The following is a 25,857-nucleotide window of genomic DNA, read 5'->3' on the forward strand; positions in this document are numbered from 1 at the left end:
ATGGGCAGTTGTTCTCAGAAGAGCTTTTGAGATTTGTGTGGAAGGTGAATCTCTGTTTTATATTAAAGGAAATGTAGCTTATCACTACACAACTGAATTGTGTCATTTAACCATAACTTTTTCTGATAGTTTGCAGCCTAGCCCTTTATATAGGCTCATAATTGCAATTAAATAATTGATAAAGCCTTTCAGAAATGTAGTAAAGCTTCTTTCCCTCACTTCCTTTAATAAACTTACTAAATAATACAGAATCTTCAATCTTCACAGATTCATAAAAAGAAATGGAAATTACACATTCAGGCTACATTAGAAGAATTTTAATCACTATCTTGTAGTTGTAGTTGTTCTCCCTACCTGAAGGTTTCTGTCAGTGTAGGATGTGAAAACTGCTCTACATCAGTAAAGACTTGTCATCTTTGAAAACAGGTGACATCTACCAACTACAGCTGCTACAATAAAACCATTACTTGAAATGAGCATCTGAACTAGAATTAGAGCTTCTGTCCTTTCTTAGCAGATCCTCAACCTTTGTTGAAGGAAACAGTGTGAGAAAAAACAGAATTTGCATGTCTTTGAAAACGAGAGAAGCATTTGTTGTACCTCTCTGGCAAAGATGTCTGCACTGGCCTGCAGGGAGACAAACTGCTTCATAATTTATGAAAAAACAGCAGTCTGTTTTTATAAGCTCTTAGGAGATGGTAAAGGGATAAAGGGAGTTGGATAACTGTGAGTTCTACTCTTTCAGTCATGGCATGGTGCTTCTCATTGCATTTTATTGTTACCAGTAAAGGTGAGAAGTTAATACTGGATATGGCTGTTACGGTTTTAAAAATATTTTTCCAGTATGTTAGAGTAGTGCCATCAATTTCTTGAATACTATTAATCATACATAATGATTTATGGAACAAATTCATGTCTTACCTAGCTACTGTATTCCTAAGTAAGAATATTTTTCTGTCTTTTTTTTTTACCTTGAACAGGATGAAGAGAGTATTCCAGTAACATATCGAGAGTTACCCGAATACAAAGAACTGTTAGAGTTTAAGAAATTGAAGAAACAGAAACTCCAGCAGATGCATGCAGAAAGTGGGTTTGTGCAGCACGTGGGATTTAAGGTGAGTGCAAGAGATTTTCTTCTGTTGCTCAGTGGAATGTAGAAGTTTTCCAAGAGAATGTAGTTTGAATTTCCTGAAAAGATTTCATGGAATATAACAAGTTTGGCTCCTTGGTTCTTGTTCACTGAGTCTGTTTTCCCTCATTTTCTTTAAGAAAAACAGCCTACATAATTCAGTCTTTCTGGTAGCTCAGCTTTCACTGAATGCTGATAGTATATGGAAATTAATAGACATGCTGTCTTTTTCTCACCACATTATGAAAATACAGCTTGTATTAGAGCCTTGTTAAATCATAATAGAATTCCATTTGACACTACATTCTGTTTTGACAGTGATTATTAATGATAATTTTCTGATTATGAGTTTAGAGCAATTTTGCCTCCACCTGAGGCCAAAGAAGGGACAGAAATTTAGGATAAGAGTAATAGATTAAAAATTTTTTTTGTTTTGTAGCTACTTCACAATCTAATCAAGTGATAACTGACAGAAGTTGAAGCAAGGACATAAAACAATGTTTATGTAAAATTAAGAAAAAAACCAATAAGGTAAACTGATGTATTGTCTGAGCAACAACCATTAATAGGCAACATGAAAGAAAGGGCACTCTGGAAATCTTATTTTCTGGTTTGCAAGGGATTTTGTGTCTAACTGGTTACTGTAACTGTTGGAACAGGGTTTTTTTCTTTAGTGTTATGGAGATGGATTTATTTTCTAATACCCATTTACATAAGAATGCAAGGACAGTTCAAGGTTCAATTCAAATTGACTTTAAAATTAAGAGAGCCTCGTCAGTTGATACTGACAGATTTAAGTTATTAGACCACCAAGGTGCTTCTTTCTTATTTTTGTTGGATTTAGTTGGCATGGTATGTTCGGTGTTTCATTTTGTGGGGATTTTTTAAATAAGCATTTTCTTCCCCCCAAAATTTGAAGCTTTAATCAGTCAGACCAGACTTCAACAAACTTCTTTTTCTACATAAAATTATCCTGAGAAGTAAATTGACATTACACAGTGTCAAGCATTTAAAGTTTGAAAGTTTCTTTGCATTTGACTTTGATTGTATAATGCATTATAGTAAGCTGAGAAATCAGGTGATTATGGGCTGTTTTCCCTCAGGAAATTCAGTCTGTGGGCTGGACAGACCTCACCTAGTAAGCAGCCATTGAGAGCAGTTTTGGTTCTGCAGAGCCTTTGGCCTCATTTACTACACATTATTCAACCTGTGCTTTGAATATTGAATTATTGAATCCCTTGTGGGCTTTTTATGGCTTTCATTGCTATAATATCCAAGCAATTTGCAAATACTTCTTTTCTTCATTAAAAAATGAAAGGCACAGTATTATTTCTGTTTCACAGGGCAGAGGGGAGCTGGAGCATAAAAACTGAGGTCAAGGCTTTCCACTGTCTCGGTTCTCAACTTGAGATAACTGGAGCCAATTTTTCAGTTCTAGCATTGTTCTGAACTTGGTATTTTCAAAGAACAGCTCTTGGTGTGCTCAGTCCCTCCTCACTCCCAGCCCTCACACTGGAAAAGCATCTGTGGGCAGAGGGGGTGCAGCTGTGGCAGGGCTCGTGCGAGGTGTTGGTAACCCTGAGTGCCTCGGTGGTGGCAGGAGCAGCTGCTGTGCCCCACTGGGTTTCCCAAGTGCTGAGACAGCATTCAGGTTCTGATGGATGGACAGAGGATGAGCTATGGGAGCACAGACTTGTTTCCCACATTCTGTTTTCCTTTTCAGTCCTGTCTCTGCAGCACTCTTCATAGTTCAGGTTTCTTAAAAGCTCTCCTTGCCTACAAGTACCATTTTCCCAGTTTCTTTTTTTTTTTTTTGGATCAAATACTTTTGCCCCTTTTCTGTACCACTGTGAATATTTCATCTAGTCTTTCATGTTTTGTTTTATCTTTGATTTTTTTCTCTTCATGTCACACTCTTGCACTTGGGATTAGTTCTTGTCGCCTTGCTCAGTTTTAGTTCCAGACCTCTGTTTCCTTCTCTGAACATGTTATTCCCCTTCCTTCCTGGCCATCTGGCTTTTAGTTCCAGCCCACCCATGATGTGTTACTACATTTCCTGAGTTGGAAAGGGCATCAGTGTGCCCTGATCCACAGCCCCAGCAGCCCAACAAGCTCTGCTGGTCTGGTGTTACTGCTTCCCTCTGCCATGGAAGGGCAGACATTCCATGTAGCTGGGCCAGTGTGAAACATCCCGTCCTTGTGCTGTGTCACAGCAGTTCTTGGAGCCACCTGAGGATGAGAGTGTCTGCAGGCAGGGCTGGGCTGCTTTGCTCACGCAGGGTGGTGCCAAGGTGGAGCACTGGGGGAGTGGGAAGCAAGGCAAAAGCTTGATGGATCCTCAGGGCTCTGGAGGGCCTCTCCTGGAGAATGAAGATTCTTTATGCACGTGGTGAGGAGAATTCAGCTGTGGGGGCTGGCAGTAGCCCAGGGACACACAGAGATTGCCATGGGGTGAGTTGGTGTGCACTGTTAGCATGGGAGTGCCTCCCTCAGCTGCTGCTTTCTCAGTGCCCTTCCCTCTGCTCCACAGTGCGATAACTGCGGGATTGAACCCATCCAGGGCGTTCGGTGGCACTGCCAAGACTGCCCTCAAGAAATGTCCTTGGATTTCTGTGATTCCTGTTCTGACTGGTAAGCAGCCTGTGCTTCTACTTGCTATTTGTCATTACATTGAATCTCTCTGCTGCAGAATTGCTATGTAGGCTGGAAATCCTTGCTCCAGCACAGGACACTTACCCTGTGTTGAATAAAGTGGAAGATAATTTAGCATCTCTTTGTGGGAGATACATTTTGTAAGCAGATTCTGGATGTATAATTTAATTTTCTTTAATACAGTGGACAAATAGGTTTGGTACAGTTAAATAGAGGGGGGAATTAGACTTTATGAATGAACTGCTATCCAGTTTGGTTTGAATCTGTTCGTATGATCACTGTTTCTGAAAGTTAAACATAAGGAAAGTATTTGACTTTTAAACTGTTATCTTTTTCTTTCCCTTGCAGTCTGCATGAAACAGAGATTCATAAGGAAGATCACCAGTTAGAACCTATTTACAGAGCAGAGACATTTTTAGACAGAGACTACTGCATGTCCCAGGGCACCAGTTACAATTATCTTGACCCAAACTACTTTCCAGCAAATAGATGACATGGGAAGCAGATCTACCAACTTGGGTTTACTATCCTCTTTGAAAAATAACAATGGCACCATTGTTAATTCTGTGCACATTTTGGAAAGACTCTGCTTTCCCTGAAATGTCACTCACAGCATGACAGCTTCCTGGGTGTACTTGTCAAACTACAGCTTTGAGCTGTCATGGTTCTAGATCACTGAACAGCAGCTGAACATTCCTAGTGTGCAGAAGGTTTCACTGGGAGACTTTTCTTTCACCACATTAGTCACTTTTAGGTGGTGAATCTAAACAAAAGAAACACATACAAAAGGGTGAGCCAGAAATGAGAGCACACATTAAAGATAGAGTAAATTCCAAAGGCTTTGAAGAGCTTGGTTATAATGAGATCCAGAGGAGATGAAGTATTTATATAAAAACAGTTTAGTAGCTTGCAGTTTTGTTGTGAAATAGTTTTCAGCACAGTAACTGACTTCTTTAGGCAAGGTTTTAACCAATGACAGTGTTTGCTTCTAGGCTGTACTCTAAAAATACTCACTGTCTCAGCAATGGTTGGCTACGGGCCTTTATTAAATCGGAGCTGCTTAATCATGTTGACCTTCAATTTTTTAAATTTTTTTTTTAAAACCACAATGAACTCTATTTACCAACAGTGAAGCACTACAGGGGGCAACTGTGGCATTGCTTCCTTAACCAGCTCATGGTGTGTGAATGTTATAAAATTGTCACTCAGATATATTTTTTAAATGTAATGTTATATAAGATGATCATGTGATGTGTACAAAATATGGTGAAAAGTGCCAGTGCTAGTAACTGTGTAAAGTCTCTAATACTCAACATTTACTCCTTTAAAATAAAATACACAGCCTTCTGCCTCTGTATTTGGAGTTGTTAGTGCAACTCATCAAAGAAAACTGCCTAATATAAATCATATATATGGTAATAATTTTTCCTCTTTTGTAGTCTGCACAAGATCCATGAAAGATTGTATTTTTATTACTATTTAAACAGTGATTAAATTTAGCCTGAGCAGTGAGCAAGGGTTCACATGCATTCTTTTATACTGCTGGATTTTGTTGTGCATCATTTAAAACATTTTGTATGTTTCTTCTTATCTGTGTATACAGTATGTTCTTAAATAATGTTCAATTGTCAGGAGAACTGTGAGAAATAAACTATGTGGATACAGTCTGTTTATATATAGAATGCTTGCTGTGACTTCCTTTCTGTGTAGTTCTGACTCTTTAATCAGGATGGAAAGTTTGGACAGGACATTTGGATCGGGCACCCAGCGCCGCCTCTGCCGCTCCCGCCCGGGGCTCAGCCCGCTCCGGCCCGGCAGGATTAGCATTCCAGTTCTCTCCTCCTCACTCACAGACTTCTTTGTCAGACCACAGAAAATCCAGATTTTAGTAGCCTTGGTACAGTGTATACCATTGTCTGAGAAGCTTTGTAATTATTGTGACATATTTTACTTAATATATTTTTTATTGAAATGTATAGCTTGTGATTCAGATACACTTGATTATTTTATAACTGTAATAGACTTCCAGTTGCTTTGAAGCTAGAATACTCAGAGCAATTAGCTAGAAAACAAACTAATTTGACTTCAAAAGATGGCAATAGGAAGGATAATTGGCTGGCTGCACCTAGTAACTTTAATTATAAATTGGTCAGTATTTTTGCAATAACTTTAGGTGTAGCTATTTTTTGCTTCAGAAGAAAGAATGTAGGCATTTAATCTATTTAGAAAGTAATACAGTACAGTTACTAAAACACTGAGCAAGTATCATATTGTAAGCATATCTCACGTATCTCATATACTTAGATAAATTTAATAAATCTTAAAAAAACACAAAACTCACGTGATGTATTTTAATTGGAAAAGATACTTCTCTGAGAGGCTTTCTAAGGCCATGAAAATATGCTTTCCACATCATTCATGGTCTTTATAGGAAACTAGAGTTGGTGAAGGTATATTATCAGGAAGAGGATCTGTGGTAACATTAATTTTCTGTTTATATCCTGAAAAAATTATGGGAATAAAATAAGAAAAGTAAATTAGAGAAAATACTCAGTCATCAGTTTAGGATAGCTTGGAAAGAACAAAAGATCTTGGTATCCTTGGAACAAGGCTGGAAGCCAAAGGATAATTTCAAGTCTGAATCACTCAAGAGTGTCTTGGATCAGTCCTATTTTATTGAATATGTATAAATATTAATGTTTCCCTATGCATGCATATGCAGCTATTGTTCCTGCATACATTATGAACGTATGCAAATAGGTATCTAATGCACATAACACCAAATCAAGCATGGGATTTTTTTGGTTTTTTACACAGAAAAGACAGAAGAAGCAGAAAGAAAAATTAAACTGAAAGTGTATGGTTAATAATTTTTGTAATTTGATTTAAAAAACCCCAACAAGATAGCAGCTGATTGTTGCCTTTGTTCCCATCCTGCACAAGTGTGAGACTCCCACACTTTATAACTTCTACTGTAATTAAATATAGAAAATACTCCAGAAAACCTACCCAGATGAATTTGCAACTTCGTGGTAACTGCAGAGTATTCTTTTAAAAAGAAGCAGCAGCAGCTGCTGGTGCCCAGGGCTGGTGTGGTACTGCAGGCACTGCTGCTGCTGCTCAATGGCACTGGCTGGAGCTGGAGAAGCACTTCTAGAGCACCAGAGGTAAAATGTAGGCTATAGAAGGACCCAGGAAAGAAGGAACATCCATGATGTGAAGGATAAGAACATATGTAAAACAGACCCTAAAAAATAATTGAATTAGCATCTACAGGGCAAATGCTAAGGAAGAAAAGGAAACAGAAGAATCTGCCCTGGTTGGAAAAAGGACATACTCTGTAAGCATGCTGATTTGAGCTATATTTTCAAGTCATGTACTGTGCTTTGAAAAGGATTAAACCCACATATACTGTAACAGAAATCATTACTCCTCATTTTTGTACATGTTTTATTTGTATTATGTCTTCATTACAAGAAAGGTAACTTTAAAAATGCAAATCTGCATAAAGTACACCTTTGACAGTACAAGCAATCATGCAACCCACTTTCACTGTAAATTCATCCAGTAGTTCCAGTAAGAGGATGCAGTTACTTTACAGCAATGTCAAACAAGCTTTTATTTAGCTGTCAGTATTACCAAAGAAACTCCACAATATTTTAGTTAACCTAACAGAAATACAATAGCACTTTTACAGACTTTTTTGCAGATTACAGATAAATGGCTTACTAAAGGTGCAAGCAATATGAATCAAATAATCCCTGACATTTTCCTATTTTTTTGGTTTCCCACCCCACCGCACCTTCCCAAGCTTTGGCAATGCCAGTACAAGACAACAGATGATGATCTGAATTTTGCATTTGAAATACTTCCAAAGTGAAATTTAGAGATGACATGAGATGTTCTGGCTCATAACCAACTTTACATATGGACTTTAATAGCTATAGCACAAGTGCTGTTAATATGGATCGTTACTGGATTGCACATTTAACTATACAATACAATAATCATTCTCAGCTCACAAAACTGGGAAGTCAGTTACAAAATCATAACATTCCCAGCAGAAGACAAGACTGTCTCAAAAATGGTGTCTGCTTCCCAATAATGGGTTGACAGACTTCCACAACATTCAGCTGTATCTTCAGTGAATTTTTCTCCTTGCAACAGTGTTCTGGGGATGTGTGAAAAGGTTATTTTAACTTCTGGCTTGAGTAATTCCAGCTCTCTTAGAGCTACATGTTACAGAGAACAGGTTTCAGGCACTAAAGCCCAAGAAGAAGCTAAGTGACACCCCAAAAATGAATACTGTTAATAAAAAGAAAATAATAATCAATGGGAAACTTGTGTGCATTAACCCTACTGTCAGTCTGCTGGACAGTGGCTGGGGTGGGTGGGGAGCTTCCTGCTAGCCAGGCACTGCCCTGTTTCCCATGGCATGTGTGTGACCATGAAACAAAACCAGAGCTGCTGCTCACCTTGCTGCTTTTAACCCATGAAGAGCAAACACCCAAGAAAACAAAACACAGTTCTCAGAGTGGGGTTAGCATACACACCACTTTCTGTTGGGTGTACTTTCAGAACTAAGATTTCATCTAGAGTAATGCCACGTGCACAAATTTCAGATACCTCTCAAGGAAGCAGCTCTGCTTTGACCAGCAAATCATGGCTGTGGGGTGCACGTGGGCAAGGCTGGGCACCTTACACACCATTACTGCATTTCTGGTGAAAAAAATGCTGCCTCTTCCTTTTTCAGAAAAGAGTCAATTGTCTTGCAGATTTCCAGGAAAACATCCTCCTGTGTTCCTTCTGCATCAACCTGTGAAGCACAAACAAAACCAGTTTTGATTAGGTTACAAAGAATTATCTCAGAATCTAAACACTGCAACAAAAAACTGGTCAAATATAAAATGAAAGTTGTTCTGCTTCATGGTAGAGGCATTCTAATGTAGAGGAGCAGCTTAATAAAGCAGATTACTCATTTTGTTTCCACAGGTTTCTGTAAGAAGGTTCTGCAGGCTCGGTTGTCTGTAGCAAAGTACATCAGTCAAGTGAGAGAGCTTTAAGTAGCCATGTTTTAAAGTGAAGTTACACCTTTGATGCAGATAAGATGCCAAGGGCTCTTTGCCCATCACTCCAACCTGGCAAGGTCCTTCTGAAGGGCTGCACAGCACTCTGGGTTTTGGCCACTCCACAGTAATTTAGCAAATCAATGTATTCCAGTGCATTTGTATTTGGAAACTTGGTGAGCTGGTTCTGGTTTTATGACATCCTTTGCCCCTATCTTTTATAAGAGCACTGCTTTTGGGTAAAGAACTCAAATTTCATTGAAGCAATTTTTTTCTTGAACATCCCAAAGATTCAGTTTTCTGACCAAGCTATTTTTCATTACTGTACTTCACAAAAACAAGATGAATTTACACTCCTGAGCTGAAGATGAGAGAGCTGCATTTCAGCAGAGAGGAATGGCACTTGCAGCCAGTAATACTTGTCTGTGTTCCCTGGAAAACATGAGGCAGAACTGAGCTGTTCTGAGCAAGGAGTTTCATGTCCATCCCATGCTGTGCCACATGAAGAGGGAGAGCTGTCTTCAGCCCTCACAGCAGTGACAGAAGCAGCTTTCACACTGGCTGTGTACTCCACACAGATGCTTCTGCTGATTATTCCTTTCCTCGAATGCCTTCTGAGATATTTGGTCTTTACACAAAAGCAAGATTCTTCTGTGCTTCTCCATGCTTAGTCCTTTCATGCATGCATGACATGAAGTTTGCACAAGATTAAATAGATCCATGACAACTTTGTGAAAGGACCTTTTTCTGAACTGCTGCATTTTCATCTCCAAGTTGCTGACTAGAAAGCCAGACAATTGTAGTGTTTGAAGGGGATATCCCTGCCTATAATACTTTCTGCCATCTCTGGTCTGCAGGAGAATTAAGGGAGTTTCATGTTCAAATAAATGTATTTTAAATAGGCCAAGAAATTCTGCTCAGATATGAAGTTGTCTTGCAGCCAGCTCCTGTACAGCTGACTGCAGTCCATGTACATGGAAGTCCCTTGGTGCTGAGTCTTGTGTGGGAGTCAGCAGCTGCTCCTTGCAGAGCTCCAGCAGGGACTGCAGGCACTCTCCAAGCTTGGCTTTCACTCTTGGTGGCACCTGCAGATGCTGAGAAGTTTGGTCCCTGTGGGAAGTGCTGGCACATCTCATCAGCAGAGCTCCAGCACTGGGTACCCAGCCAGGCCAGCCTTTAGGAGCCCTGCTGGGCCTGTCCCCTGGGGCTGCTGCAGGGTGTGTGACTGTGTGAGCTGAGCTGTGCTCAGTGCCCTGGCCGGCTCCCAGGCTGCCTCCCTTGGCCCCTCACTGCCCTTCCTGGTGCTGCTGCTGCTGCTGCATGCCTTTCAGAAGTGTTTAGAAGTGGGGGGTACTTACTAGCAGCAAAGAGAAAATGGGGGTGATGAACCATTCTGAACCAAATGTCTGCCTTCTCCAGTTAAAACAAAACCAGCAACTCCCTTCTCAGCTGCTATAAAACACCTTGTTTGGCCTGTCTCAATTGCCAAGACAACTATTTTCATATAGCTATCCCACAGGAAATATACTACATGCAGGGTGAAAGCCACAGCCATTTCAAAGCTCTCATCTTAATATGTGGTATTATTATTATTATTATCTTTTCACTTCATAAATACTTCTGCACTGTCTAACTGATCTAATCTTACCAGCACAATGATTGCCACTGGCTTTTTGGTGACCTCTTTAGAACTGGGACTGCTACTCAGGTCTAGATCTAGGGAGTTGTGATGAAGAATTAGTTCTGCAAGCATGGAAACGTCACCCTTTATGATGGGCTGGAATGCTGACTTCCTAACAGCACAATAAAATATGGATGGGCCTGACTAATGACAGCCCCAGTGCTTCCCATGCTAGCCTCCTAAATAACAAAGGCCCAATTCATAAAACTAACTAAACATTGTGGCACAAAACTAACTTAATGTGCCAATAATTCACATCTAGTACTACAGTAATTCAACAATTCTCAGCGGCTCCAGAGAAAAAACTGTGTATTTCTCTTCCTCAGATTCTAACAAACCTCATAAATTAAGCCTGTTTTCAAGGCTATTTAAGGCTGACTTCTCATAAAACAAGATCCCTATACAGTTTCCCACAGTTTTGAAATCCAGCTATGGCTTTTGGTAACTTCAAATACAGAGAAATTTAATGAGCTCATATGAAAAACTACAGGAGTAACCATCTGTATGGTACAATATTGCTCCTTTTGTCATTAAAATCAACCAATTTAAGTTTTCTGTCAACAAATCTACCTTTGTTGTAGGTTTTGAAATTTAGAGCTCTAAACATATCCTGCCACTGAGGAGAACCTGACTGTCTGTAGAGAGGATGGCTGAGGACAGACTCTGGAATGAGCTCAGTAGTTAGAAACCTCTTACTGAAGGTCAGTCAAGCTCAGCTGTGTTGTCACTAACATTTATGTCTTTGTCACTAGAGTGTGTTAGAAAATCTCTGAGACCATGCAGCACCTGGTTCTCACAGCAATGGATCAAGCTGTGAAAAATACACTGAAGCACACTGCCCTGAGACCTATTCATATTAGGCATGCATTTTCTGTTGTTTTATCCATGATCTCTGCTAATGCTTCTGATGGATCTTTCTAGATCAGTTTCTCATCTAATGGGCCACAAAGCACCAAGGGGGGAATAGAGAATCACTTGTTCCTTTGTTCCCCACATCCTTATCTATCAGGGTTAATGGGTCTCAGAACCTTTCAAAAGATGGAAATAAACCACATGACTGCTCTCACTATTACCATTGATTACCCCTCCTGGAAAGGGGGAGGTCGCCCCTCCCCACACACGCTCAGAAAAACGGGGAGAGGGTGGAGGGTCACATGTTCTATGATAATGGTTATGGAAAATGTGACTGCAAGTGATTTTAGAAAGGAATAGTAGAACAGCACTGAGAAAAAAAATAATGAAAGGAAATAAGCACAGAAAAAACTAACTCCTGTTGGATTTTGTAGGCTAAGCTTTTGTAGCATGTGATCTGAAAGAGTCAAAAGTTTTTGGGCACCCTTAAACCCCTGCTCTGCCCTGCTTGGCTTATTTGTTATAATCATGCCCTTTTCCTCAGACTTTGAATAGGAAATTTGTATGTAAGACACCTACCAGGTGTCTTAGGTAGGATCATGGCTGTCTTGCTTGACTACCAAGGCATTGCTCTTCTCTTTTACTTACTACCCTCCTACATACTGTCACATCAAAAAAGCTTTAAACGATGAGTCAGATATTAAAAACAATCTTTTCCCCCGTCCTTTTCTTCTCAGTTGAGAGAGAGCCATATATTCAAAGGGATTTACATTTTGCCATGTCAAAACACAAGTAGATGCCTACTAAATTTTCTGATGCACTTTTCTGTCCAGGTGCCTTGGAACTCACTGAGAAATAGATTTAAAACCAACAGTGTCTATCTGCTTACTGCTACTACAATGCATTTCGTTTCATTTCATTTAATGCCATTTATCTGAAGCACCTAATCCCCACAGAAGCAGGCAGCTTGCAGGCAGTGTTTTAGAGAGCAGTGCTTTCAGCACTTGCATCTCCAGTACAAGGTCTTTCATGAAAAGCAGCTACTTGCAGCTCCTTAGGTGGGTGTTCTGGAACTGACTACAAAAGAAATTATGGAATATTAAATCCCCAAAATATGAATTAAAAAAAAATTGAAAAATTTCTAACGTGTTAGTCTCAACTACTTTACCTTCCAGAACACAATTTAGAAACTGAATGCCTCAGCAGAAAAGTGAGAACACTGTTGCCTTTGCCCTTCATTCTTCAGTCAGTTCATCTTCCCTTGTAAATATGTACACAGTTCTTCATCTCAGCAGGGTGCTGGAAGGATTGCTGTTCTCTATTCCTGTCAGGTTTACAGGTGTTTCATCTGCACCCACAGCCTTCACCCTCTGTCCATGCATGCCTCAAGCCTCCACTGCTGAGCAGAAACACAAAGAGGGAATCTTGGCTAAAAGGAAATTTCCAACACAATTCCGATATTTTGGCAGCTTCACCAGGTCACTGTTCTTGTTCAGAGGTCAGCAGAATGGAAAAATGTTCAAGTTCCAGATATCATATCATATTGGTTATGAATGCACCTATGCACAATCACTCCAGGTTGGGGAAAGTCATAAAATCCTGGAGATTAAAGTGGGAATGCTGTTACAACCAAATACCTTTGTCTCTTCTGTGCAAGTAAAGCAGGGAGAGAATTCCCAATGAGTGCAGAGCAAGCCAGGTCAGAGCTGAGTTTTTCTGTCTGCACTGTGTTTGTCAGACTCCATCCAACCATGCCTTAAAGCCTGTTCCAAATGGAGTAAAGCATTTCTTACTCTGTGTTCCAGTGCACAGAGTAAGAAAGCTCCTTTGACACCGGACTCTCACCACACCTTGATGTGGTGTGACAAATCAGTTCCTCCTCTGCTGAGTGCACAGCCAACATCTAATTCCCACACCAGACCTTTTGCTGGCCTTCTGCCCAGGACTGAATTTACATTTGCATATTTAATCAGCCTCTTTCAGGACTGAAAACCTTTGGAGTGGATAGGAGAAGTTAAATACATCCCACTGCTGTCATGTGCTGTTCCCAGTCAGTGGGAAATTTTGTCCAGTCCTAAATTCAGATTTTAAACTGGAGATATTAAATTACACCAATATGCCAACCCCATTTTCTTGTTACACAAGTCTATTTCTGATTTTCTTTTCTGTGGCCACGTGGAGCTGGATGCTACAGTCAAGCCCTATAAAACATGATCACTTACACAATTAATACCTAGAATTTAGTGGTCCTTAGCCACGTGCTGTAGTAAGCTGGCTAGAAAAGGTTAATGCCAAATCTTTGTGGAAGTTAGCAGGATTTAGACTCCAATATTCCCCTAGAATCTCAACACCCACTCCTCTGCATGCTTAGGAAAGTGCATTGCTGCACTCCCAAGGGACATAAAGCTCACGTGGGCCTTTCACTGAAGAGCTGCTTCTGTTGAAAAACCAAACCTAGGCAGGAATCAAAGACTCTTTAAGACTCTTCTTCTCTTCCTCTCTTAAACAGCTTCTCTTCAGATGCTTTGGCTATTGCTTATCCTGGGATCACAGACTGATCTAGGTCACCAAATAGCACCTTCATGAAGGCATTGCTTCCCTGAAGCTCTTGGATCCCACCAGCTTTGCCTAAGGAAAAGAGTACACTAGCCTCTGATCTGTAGTTACAGGGAGGTCCATAGGTGATTTAAAATAAATCCAGGAATGCAGATGAGAATTTATTTTAAGGGATCTTCAAATCAGCACGGGTAAATTAACTGGTGACTTTGTCTGAAATGGATAGGAAACACACACAGTTCTCTCAGGAAACAGAGTTATAGAGGCAGCAGCATCTCCATGGCAGCACAAACATCTTCAGCCAGCTTTGGTCAGTGTTGGAGAGTGATAAACCCACTTAGGAATGAACAAATCCCCAGCACTGAAAATATGTGATGTTTTAATTAAAATGGGAAAGAAAAATATTAAACATGTTCGACTGCCTCTAGGTAAGGTCTCAGTCTTCTGCGTGCATGATATTACAAATTTTAAAAAAACAAACAAAGACTATTTAGCCTAGCCTGCACCAAAAAAAAAAACCAACAGGTAGTCAGAAGTTATTGATATTTGATCAGAAGTTATTATTGTCAGTTTTTCTTCTTTCCACCTGAATTTCCTTTCATCATTCAGAGAACACCCAGTGGCTGCTAATGTCAATGCTTGGCTGGGTGTAAAATCTGTTTCTATAAATAAGAAACTAACCCCGTGCCTGGGGAATTGCAAACTTCCCCGTGACACTCTGCTTTCTTCAACATATGTAGCTTAAATGTATTGACCACTTAAATAGTTTTAAAAGACATTTCCCACAATAATGTTTATAAAGCTGATTTCACAGAGCATTCATACTCAATGGTTCCACCTGGAAGATGGATATATGGTAAGCACCACATTCACCAGAAGCAAGTTCAGACAATGTACAGACACTGTAAGAAAAGAAGTGTAGACTCAGCAAAGCACAGGCATTTTCTAACATGCAAACACACAATGTCAGCTTCCCCAAAACTAATGGTACAAGTACAAATCACATATCCTCAGCTGTGACCCACAGATTTGGCAGGTTCCTTGAGGAGCTAATGAGCTACCAACTTTCAAGAAAGGACTGCATGTTTTGCCATTTTGTAGGGAAAAGAGCAGGAACTTACAGCAGAAGCATTAAGGAAGGGCAAAGAAAGTGCATGTCATGTGAAATGAGGCAGACCATGACTGCAAAATCTGTGTGAAAGTATTAAGTGCAGTTTCACTCTCTTTGGGGCTGTCACTTCCCTGATGCTTCAAAAAGGGAAACATTGTGATAGGCACAGCTCCCTGGAATAGGATAGTGAGACAAAGAGCTCTGTTTTCCTTGGCATTGTGCTGTGTTGGTGTATTGTGTATTGTACTGAATTCTTAGCACATCCTTGCAATTTTGGCAAGAGAGCTTCTCAAGGAAAAAACAAATAAACCACATTATCCTTTGTAAGCCTAAAGATTAAAAGTAAGCAGGACCTTTTTTCTGACACTTAGGCTTTGTCTTATGTGCACTTACTGTTGGGGTAAGGAAAGGCCACAAATCAGAACTCTTCCTTTGAGTATCATTTTTCTCAGCATTGTGTCATTTACCCTGTCCTCAGGTCAGGATATTGGCACATAAATTAGCTGCACATTCCTCTTTTAGAACTTTGCAAAGGAGAAAAGTTTGGGGCAGGTGACTTTCATGTTTGCTACAGCCCTTAGAAAAAATAGATCCCATAATATTTCCAGAAACTGTTATTGGATTCTTTCCCTTTTAGGACAAGACAGAGCAGTAGGACTAGATCTTTCTGTGGCTGAACTAAGGGACAGATTGCCATGACAGAGCAGAGAAACAAAGAAAGAAAAAAACCCAAAATCCTATGTAAATGAGTCTACAGCTGTGCCAGCTAAGTGCACTTTTTCTTGCTTCTCTTGAAGTATTGATTATAGAATAAAAAGAATGCTTAAAATATCACATCCTGAGCAGGTGCAAACTGAGGCAATTCACTGAAATTAATATAACTATGTTATTTATTCCAGCAAAAAGATCTCTCTTGTATGAAGGCCTGTTTTATTTCAGGATATACACCGTCAGTTTTGAAAATTTTACTAAAAGGCTTTGGATTAACATAATCTTTCATCCGAATTCTGAAAGCTCTTATATAGTAATAAATCCTAATACTCAAAGAAAAGCTTTCTAGAATTTATTTTAAATAAGAGATTCTACACAGATGAGTTATTGATTCAGGATATGTTCTCTGACTAAGGATAAATCTGGGGTTTTATTCTTTCAAACTGTACTGTGGAACTCAGAATTTTGCAGAAGTTGCAAACAAACCAGGGAACTGTAAAATGAGAACACCTGAAAAGTGTGGGAACAGTTCATAAATGGTGACATGTCAGTGTTTTCCAAATACTGCTAATATAATTGAAGTAAAAAAGCAATAATTTAATTTAAAAGGTCAAGTATTTACCTTGCATAACTGTGTCCTGCTTTCATAGTATGCAATCAGAGGGTTTGATGCTTGGTAGTAGCTTTCAATCCTGTCCTCAGTGATTTCAGTGTTCTCAGAGCTCTGACTGCTCATGGTTTCTGCAGAGCAGTCCAGGCAGAGCACGAGCTTTGGTTCCCCAATCTACAGACAAAGGAAAACAATAAATATTCAAAGCACTGGCCCAGCAAAAGAGATTTTGTTTGGATAACACCAAAACAGTCACCAAGGAATTTGTGAGCAAATAGTATTTTTCTATGGGGAAATTGTGCTTCTTAATAACCACCCCTCACTGTGGCAGCACAAAGAGATGCCAGCACTGAGGAGCAAGGCTGTTCTTACCCGGGCTCTACACAGAGAGAAAGAGATGGGATCTGACAAATTCTGGCTACTTGGACTCAAGAGTGTCAGTTCATTATTTGCTGGATGCAAACAGTACAGGACTTATGCAATACTTGACTCAGTTATATTTGTAGCCTTTTTGTTGTTCAATGTGTGAAAAGGGAGTGGTAAACTTAGCTTAGTATTTCAAGATGCAGTAGCAGGAAATGTTCACATAAAAGTGTACCCACTTGAGATGGAAATGAGTAACAACAGGCTCAGGGACACCATCAAATATTCACAGGAATTCATCCTGTGAATTACTTTATGTCACACAGTATTTTATGTCCTTGTTTGCAGTGTACCCACACCATTCCTCCCCATGCTGCAAAGGAGGGATGTGATATATTTCTCTGCATTTTCAAATTGGCAAGTAATTTCCAAATTCTGTGGGAAGCTGGTCATTTAATGCTGTTTGGCTAGTGCCAAACTAGTCATGAGGGAGTCTGTCCTTTACTATAATAAAAATAAATACAGATTTATTTATTTTGATTTTGATTCTTAGGCTTGGAAAAGGTCATAAATAATCGTCTCTTTCTACATTTGATCATAGATATTGCAGTATATTATGGGGAAAAAAGAAATGGCAAGAAGGAGCAAAATGTTCTTTATGGTTTTTTAGGAGAGAGCCAAAAGTTCTAAACACAAATCCTCATCATTCTCTCCCTGAAATACTCAAAATATGTATGTCATTTAGCATAAATCTTGGAATGCACTGTCATGCACCCTGCTCAGGCACAGTACTCTCTGACACAAGATTTTGTATGAGCAAAACCTGCTGGGCTGAGTCCAAAGCCATAAATTCCACTGTCTCAAGCACAATAAAGGTGTTACAGGATCAGTGGGGAAAAGAAGTTTATTTTTCCATGCAGTTATGTATTTAATCCTTCAATGACACGCTCACTCTTTTTCTCATTCCTTCCCTTTCCAGCAGGGATCTGGAAAACACTTTCATAGGAAAAAGTGATAAGTTTTGGAAAAAGATTACTTCACACTAGTGACAATTACAAAATCATATTTTTACCGTTGCTACAGTAAAGAAAGTCTAAATGACTGATATATGGAAATTGTCATTGTTATCTTTGTTGACAGCCCCCAAAGGAAGAAATATTCTAAAGGTAAATATTTCATGTCAGGGCTTCTGCATTTGACTGAGGATGTCTGGATTGTGTTGACCTTGCTACTACCCTTAATGACTTTCTAGAAGCTGAAGCCAAGGGATTATGTCAGACAGTTCAATGACAGGCTTTTATCTACCCATTTTTTCCACACAGAAAACATTAATGCAATTAGATGTAGCAGCACTGAATTTGGGGATTAAAGAAGCCAACAAGGCAGTTTTAATGGTGCAAGAGACATAGAGAATTAAAAAAAAAAGATGTGGGCTTAATCAATGATTTAAACAAATGCCCTTTTTGTATAACTGGATTTGGATGGTGAGAAGTTATTTCCTCCCAGTTTTACATGAGGAATTCCATGGTCTGTTCTAAATTAGAATAAATGGGAAATAATTCCTTTTATCAGTTATATCGTCACCTTACAATGAGGATATGAAGGACTCTACTGACTGATAGGATCAGATAATAGCTTCTTGCTTGATACACTCAGTCTGAGTTGCTTTTGAAAAATGTACATGGTTTTCTTAGAAGTTTCAGTATTGCTATCTGGAATTCAAACCATTACAGAAATATCTTTCTTCCAAACTAAAACCCACAAAAAGTGAAACTAATGCCCTTATCAGGTATTACAGCAATTTTTGTTATTTTTTTTTAAATTACAGTTTTCCTCATACAATTTAGCTTAAATAATACATACCAAACAAGTCTAATGTTTTGGGTCTTTACTCTGTCTCACTGGGTACTTCCTGCCTGGTGCTGTGGAATATATAATCTAAAAATGTTTTTTCACCTTGTAGAAGGACTGAGGAGGGAACAGAGTTTTGTGCTTCTGTAGAATTATGGCTGGGTAAAAATACAATTGCATCATAGAAGGGAATTGGGTTATACTGGCTGGAGAATCAGCTATTTCTACATAGCTCATTCTGTTTATTTTCTGAAACATAAGTATTATTCTTGATGTCTTCTAAATAGAACAGGAAAGAACTGCGGAGCATTAACTCAAAAACGATTCATTGAAAAAAACTTCACAGTTTTACTGAGCAGCTAACAGCCAGCCTGTGCAAAGTGGATACAAGGCACAACAGGGGGGACTTAGCACCTTCAAAACAGTCACTTGAAGTCTTTGTCTTTTACTCCAAATGCCAAATGTAGTGCAGGACTATGGGATCTTTTGCTGCTTTCAGGGAACTTAAGGAGCTCTGCTTCAGCCTGGGATGCATTAGGACTTACTTGCCTGCAATACCTCAGTGCAGGACACCCCAATCTCTAAATCCCACTTCATAATACAGAGGAGTGTCCACAGGACACCAACATGTATGCCTACCAGAGAAACAGCACTGCTGAAATAGCTCCTCCTCAGACACAAAATGAGAGAAATCTCCAGCATCTTTTTAATAGTCTAAAGCATTTTATTAAAGGGACTAGTAAGTCAACATTTCTGTAAATGGCTTCTATAGAAAATCCCATTGCTCATTATTTTATCTGGCTTCTGATGCCTAAATCTTGCTAAGCTGTTATGGTAATCAACTAAATAAATAAAGCAGCTAAAGGCTCAGTGAGAAAACAGGGGATTCACTAAAGTTTTATTACCTTATACACTTGTTTAGGACATTTTTGGAGTGTAATATGATGTAACATAGACTATCTATTATCCCTAATTCACCACTTCTTTTCTCCCAAGCCCTGGCAGATTCATTCATAGGCTTAGACAGAGTATTTCCTGCAGGCTGAGAAATGCACGGCTGAGGCTTCTCACGAGGTCTCAGCACATACTGGGGAAATCGAGAGCTCTCGGAGCTGCCACGCAGGCACTTGCAGAACGCTCTTTTTATGGCTGTGCCACCTGTTACTCACCACAAAAATTAAATCTGGTTTGGCTGCTGCAAGTGACAGCAAGCTTTAGCAGAGCTGGCTTACTGGTAATAAATATTAACTGTGAAGATAAATAATTTTATGATCGTGCATCAGATTTTCATGAGAAGTACAGCACTATCCACTAGAACCAGAAAACTGGTTCTAAAATTATGTTTTCCCCGAAATGTGAATTGTTTCTTATTTACATTAAATTTAGATAAAATCAGCCTCTACTTCTCCTTGTATTCTAGATTCCTTGTAGGTAAGGGCAACAGCTAGATTTGCTATACTGATGGGGTGCCAAAATTTCAGTGATCAGCAGCACAGCTCTCCTGGATTGGCTTTTTACACGTCCCTGCTGCAATCAGCTGAAGAGAGGGACTGAAGCAGCACCAGCATTACAGGAGTTACAGCAGCATTACAGTTGTATGGTCACCTTGCTCTCAAACTCTTCTGCATCTTTCAACTCTTGGGGATACCCATCAATCAGAAATCCTTTTGTGTCCCCTAGCTTGGAAACCATGGCTTCCTTCAGTAGCTCCAGAACAATACCCTGTATAGGAAAAAGAGGGAATTAGTTGGATAATTAAGAAGAGAGATTGATACCTTTGTTTGTTGCACTGACTTTAGTCCTACACCCTTGAAAACGGCTCTGTGAATGCAGGTGTTTTTCTTGTCCTGCAGGCAGCAGGGCACCCTGCTTTTTATGCTCTCAGGACCGGCGATGCCGCACAAATGTGATGTTGCGATCCACCCAAGATTTCCCAAAATGCCCTCCAGATAGGTCAGAATATTTCATAGTTTCAAAATGAATGTTAATACCTGTGAAACTCCAGAGTACTGCTGCAGCATTTTCCAAACTGATTGCATTTTGCTATGTCACTGGTGTAATTATATTACATGGAAAGTGACCCCATCTGACCAAACACACCGAAGAGCAAAGCAATCAAAATCAAGCCTGAGCACAGCTTTTAGTTTCCCCTGAGCAAAATTTCCCAGTATCTTTCATTAACAAACACATCCTCTGACCTAGCTGCAGTCGCTGAATACCCACCAAGAGTTGGAACTGTGGACCTGCCATGTAAAAGTCAGGTCCAGCTGAGAACAACATCCTCTGCCTTCACAATCTCCATTAAGCTGCAGTCCAGCTACTCTGGGATGTCAGCCAGCTCTGCAGGGAACTGCTGCAGGTACTGTAATTTAAAATACCTGCCAGGAGGACCAGCTCTGAATTTGAAATGTAATGCTATAAAAAGGACATAAAGTTTCTGTTTCTTGTACTTACACTTACATTTTGCAATGCATCTGTCTCACTGTATTTCATGTCTGATCTATTGCCTATGTGAAACATAAAGAAATACTGGCACTGAAAAGGGAAACAAGTGCCACAGATTTGGCAAAGAGGAAATGTCTCCCTGAGGTTACAGATTAATTTTACTGAAATGGGAACCATCAGCTCCAGTATCTATTTCACTGGTTTAGACAATATACCTACCATGGCCTTTGTTTAACCATTAGAACCCCAAATAAAACCATCACTCACGCCAGGCACAGGTTCACCACATTCCACAATGTCTTTGATCAATTTACTTCTCTCTGATAATGACAATAATTCATTTTGGAGAAGGTCACTAGTGGACAGGTGAGTAAATCCGTATTTCTTGGCTAGCTGTTCACATTGGCTACCTTTGCCAGAGCCAGGCCCACCTATGTGAGGGAAAAAATAACTAGAATTAGAAAAGAACAAAGATCTTCCAATTCTCAAACTGTACCCACCAAGAAAATGGGAGGAAATTGATGACACTGACTGTTTTGAAATTTTAATTTTTTTTTTTTTTTTTGGTAGAGAAAATATCTGCAGTAGAACAAGTCATATACCTATATATCCCTGATACAACTACAGTGCTGACTGAAAAATGTGTTGAAGTTGAAGGAGTCACAACAGTGTGAAATCTCTAACAGAGGAGAACCTGTTCCTAAAACACCATTAGCATGTTAAGGAAAAACATGAAACAGCCTGTGGAAAAGGGTATTTCACTCTGCACTCCTTCAGTTTGACAGCTGCAACAAATTGTAGCAAGTAATGTTCACTGCAGCACCGTGAGGGGAATAACAACGAGGGCCCACCTGCGCCTTCCCACAGGAGCTGTGGGAGACAGCGCCAGGAGGGGAAGGGCACTGACCCGGAATGCTGGGGTGTCCTCCTGGCAGGAATGGCTCCTCCAGCCTCCTGCTTCCCCTGGCCAGCCAGCAGCCTCAGCTGAGAGCCCAGAGCTCTGCCTGTGCCGCTCTGCAGGTGCAGGCGCTGCCTGGCCCAGCTCCTCCATGCAGGCGGCCGCTTCTCCCTCCACTCCAAGGCCACGGAGCCACGGCATGGAAAGCCATGGCGTGGAAGGCCACAGCATGGAAGGTCTCTCTCTTCAGGCTCCTGCTGAGGCATTGCAGCCACCCCTGCCTGGCTGGAGAGAGGAACAGCCCACGGAACCTTCTGGAAGCCAGGTGTCCCAGGGCAGTGCCGTCAGCGCCGCTGGCATAGCTGAGGTGAGGCCCTGAGGCGCCATGGCGGTGCCAGGGCATGGCGGGCGGGAAGGCCAATTCCTGCTGGGAGTTTGTGGAGAAACCTCACTGCCTGTAGCAGCAATTCTGCAGCCTTTGATGGATCTGTTCAGAAGATCTACTGCAGTAGGAGGTAATTACAGCCTTGGAGGGAGACAATGCTCAAACTCTTTCAGTAGGGTTTTTTCAGCAGGTGACCTGTGTTATTTATCAACGGCTGGGACTTGCCGGTAGGGCTACACAGCTCTGCTACATTCATTTAAGAGGCTAAAAAATATGATGCTTTCCTGTTTCCTTATCCTTCCACAAACAAATATAGGAAAAACTCGCTCACAATAGAATGATTTTAGCACTGTCTCTTGCCTCACTTGAACTTTCTTCTAACTTTTGCATTCAATGTAAGAAATAATTGCTCTGAGCATATAATTTTCAGAGAAATTACAGTACTGTAGCTGAGACTAAAAATTGGGTCACAAAGGAGTAGCATCAAAGGAAGGGGTTTGTGTTCTGTGATGTGCAGTCTTTTACTTCAGCTTCACAAGGAGAATAAACAGACTATGGTGTGAGAATCACGCCTGTGCTATAATTTTTCTACAACTATCTTTGTTGCAGACTTATCTTCTGGCCAATGTGGGTTGCATCTTGCTTTTCTGTTGCCATAATATGAAGAACATTATTGTTTTCTAAAAACACTAGTTGAAAGAAAACAAGGAAAAAATAGGAGTGGCTATAAAGAAACAGATGTAACAAAATTACAGGCAAATTACTAGTAATGAATCCCTTAAATATCAGAGTGGCAATTAATAGTATTTCTGGCCTGTGCTGGGGTTTTTGTAGATCAGTAAATTGAAAATGTTTACACATTTTGTCTCCTGGCCTTGAATATGCTAACAGTGCAGTAATTTAATCCTATTTATTTGGTGTATATATGCAGTATTAAAAAAACCCAGCTGTAAAGATTATTACATTCTTTTTCTTATGTAACTGTTTCTCTTCTGAATGCAGAGCCCAATGAGAAGTTTCATAATTTCTACTCATACACAAAATTACTAAATCTCTTATTAGAAATAACAATACAAGGACATTTTTTGGTTTTTAGCAGGTAAATATTCAGAAAATTTGATGTGCTTCTAATACCTTTGTGTGTTAGTATTTTAAAAGAGAACACTGTCAGAATGGTAGAATATGCAGGGCATACACCATAATGAGTGTTTCTCCAAAACATTAATTAAAATGGCCATTTTTTTATAGAAGAGTTCAAACAAAGCAGAGATAACATGCTGAGCTCTTTAAAGAGTAAAACCATATTTGATTAAGTAATGTGCTAAAATTGGTAGTTTTTATGGCCACTGGTATTAATTTAGATTCATCTCATGAGTAGCAGAGCACCCCACTGCTTGACAAATGCATACAACCCACTTTATCAAGTCTTGTGCTTTCTTATCCATGAATGAGACCACAGTTCTTGCTTGGCATGATCTGAGAAGAGACTGAATTCCCCAGGAAGTTCAGCATTGAGGGCTGAGCACAACTTGGCCTTTACACCAGTATTAATTTACATGTCTGAAATGAAAGTATTACCTTGCCTCCCTCTGAAGTTCCTTAATGTGACTGAAATAGAGCTATTCAGGTGAGAAAAGATGTGAAAGTGCATTTTCTTACTAATTAGGTGTTGCCTTCTTGCTCAGATTACATACTTAAAACACTGCTACATAAGCAGCTTTAACAGCAAATTAATCCTGCTGCCATGAAGCTCACAGTGAATTTATAGTGTTACAAAAATTGTACCTGGTCTTTTAGTGGATATTCTTCTTAAATCTATTCATTTTTCTAAAGAAAAAAATAATGTGAAGAAAGTTTATCTGGAATAACAGCTGCATATGAAACATGACAAAGGCTAGCAAGAAGATTTTTTCAGTTAAGACTTCACTGCAACTTGTTACAGTGTTTTTCATATGGAAAATATTTGAGGCATTGAAAAAGGCAATCGAGTTTTCCCAATGGCTCAATTGTTCGTAGAAAAATATATCCCCACTTTTGTTGTGAAGGCATAAGATTCTTTGTGAACACTGTTATTTTTTCTCTATGCTGTCATCTTGTGATCTGCCTACGTATACTTGGGGAAAAAAAGTGTAGGTTCATGATAACTTGCTAATCAGATTAATCATGTTGTCTTCTGATTTCTATATATGTTATGCAGAGAAAAAGCTAAAGCCTAGAAAACAGCCAGAGGAATTAGGAGTGTGATGTGACCTGTAGGACAATATAGAACTGCCAGCAGTTCTTCAATATTAGCATGCTTTTGTATTTTCCTAGTATTGCTCAGTGCAGTGGACCTTGCTTTAAAGCTCATTTGGTAACTTAATAAAAATCCAAAAATTGCAGGTAAAGAAATTAAGAACATTGTATTAATCAGTGAGATTATTCTTGGTAACAGAACTCTTTGAGTGTCCCTTTGTGCTTTTTGATACAAATGGTAAGCAAGAATATGGAACCAGAGTACTAACACAGAAATTAAATGCAGTTCTCTATATTGCTTTTCTGCAGACACGGCCAGATTAAAAAGTCTATGCAGTCCCTTAGAGCAATATTCCCTTCCATTATGTTGATTCATTGGCCTGTGAGAGGGGATCTTCTGGTAAAGAACTTTCTGGCAGCACTGCTGACTTAGGTGGTTACTTTTTAAATTATTGACTGCAGAAATGCTTCACAGAGAGTCCTTCAAGGAGAGAAAAAGAGCGTCTCCGTGGGTGCAGTAACAACCAATTGCCCAAGCAGCACTTCTGGGTGTTCAGCTGCAGTCAGCCCTGGATCAAAGGTCTCAGCTCTCCCCCCTCCTGCCCAAATGTCCCCCAGAGTGGGAAGGCCAAGGAGCCTGGGCATGTGACTGAAATGAACAGCTCTGATCTAGAGCACAACATCACCAGCAGAGAATTAATGATGACAGAGAGAGCTGGGACTGCTGCTGTGAGCAGGGCCAGGAACACGCCATATGAGCAGTGCATGGACCGGCTTTGCTGCCAGAAACACTGCTAGAGCAAAAGTGTCATGCAGGCAGACTGAGATGCCTCTATTTTAAATCTTACAACTTTATTATATACCAAAATATCATGAGCATTTATATAAAAAGCCAGCAGTAGGATTTACAAGACAGTCCCACTATTTATTTTAAAATGTATCAATTTCAAGACCTTGTTATCATAATGAGCATCATCCCTGTATCAGGGAGAAGTGCCTACAGGGGAAATCTAGCTGCACAAGGGAGCCTCAGAAGTCTGAATTGAAACCAAAATAACCCCAGTCAGTCTATCCCTAAATTCAAGCAAAAATTTTGGATGACTTGATCAGTTTGGCAGTTTTATCAAGCTACTTGGATTTTATAGACAAGTAAAAAATAAGCCTTAACTTCAAAATATGGTATTTGAAGGCTTCTCAATAGCACCTCATCTGCTGTTCACAAATTATTTCAGTCTAAGTGAAGCCATACAGGAATTGTACTATTACTTAACAACAACAACAAAAAAGGCCTCAACACTTTCTTTGTATTTCT

The 25,857-nt window shown here is 39.8% G+C and overlaps 2 protein-coding genes across 6 annotated transcripts in view; one reads left to right on the forward strand and one right to left on the reverse strand.

Annotated features, from left to right (window-relative positions):
• The window catches only part of ZZZ3 (zinc finger ZZ-type containing 3), a 56,617-nt gene extending 51,154 nt beyond the window's left edge, over positions 1-5,463 (forward strand). For all 3 annotated transcript variants that reach the window (XM_036387907.2, XM_036387910.2, XM_036387909.1), the window contains exons 11-13: positions 981-1,115; positions 3,660-3,760; positions 4,130-5,463. In XM_036387907.2, the coding sequence (XP_036243800.1) occupies positions 981-1,115; positions 3,660-3,760; positions 4,130-4,274 (381 nt within the window). In that variant the 3' untranslated portion in view covers positions 4,275-5,463. The remainder of the gene's footprint in view (positions 1-980; positions 1,116-3,659; positions 3,761-4,129) is intronic.
• Positions 5,464-7,214: 1,751 nt separating this feature from the next.
• AK5 (adenylate kinase 5) overlaps positions 7,215-25,857 on the reverse strand; it is an 82,454-nt gene continuing 63,811 nt past the window's right edge. For all 3 annotated transcript variants that reach the window (XM_036387912.2, XM_036387911.2, XM_036387913.2), the window contains exons 11-14: positions 21,295-21,458; positions 20,188-20,304; positions 16,381-16,542; positions 7,215-8,597 (exon numbers count right to left, since the gene is read on the reverse strand). In XM_036387912.2, coding sequence (XP_036243805.1) covers positions 8,490-8,597; positions 16,381-16,542; positions 20,188-20,304; positions 21,295-21,458 — 551 coding nt within the window. In that variant the 3' untranslated portion in view covers positions 7,215-8,489. The remainder of the gene's footprint in view (positions 8,598-16,380; positions 16,543-20,187; positions 20,305-21,294; positions 21,459-25,857) is intronic.

This window comes from Molothrus ater, chromosome 9 (assembly GCF_012460135.2).
Source record: "Molothrus ater isolate BHLD 08-10-18 breed brown headed cowbird chromosome 9, BPBGC_Mater_1.1, whole genome shotgun sequence".
Classification (NCBI taxonomy): domain Eukaryota; kingdom Metazoa; phylum Chordata; class Aves; order Passeriformes; family Icteridae; genus Molothrus; species Molothrus ater.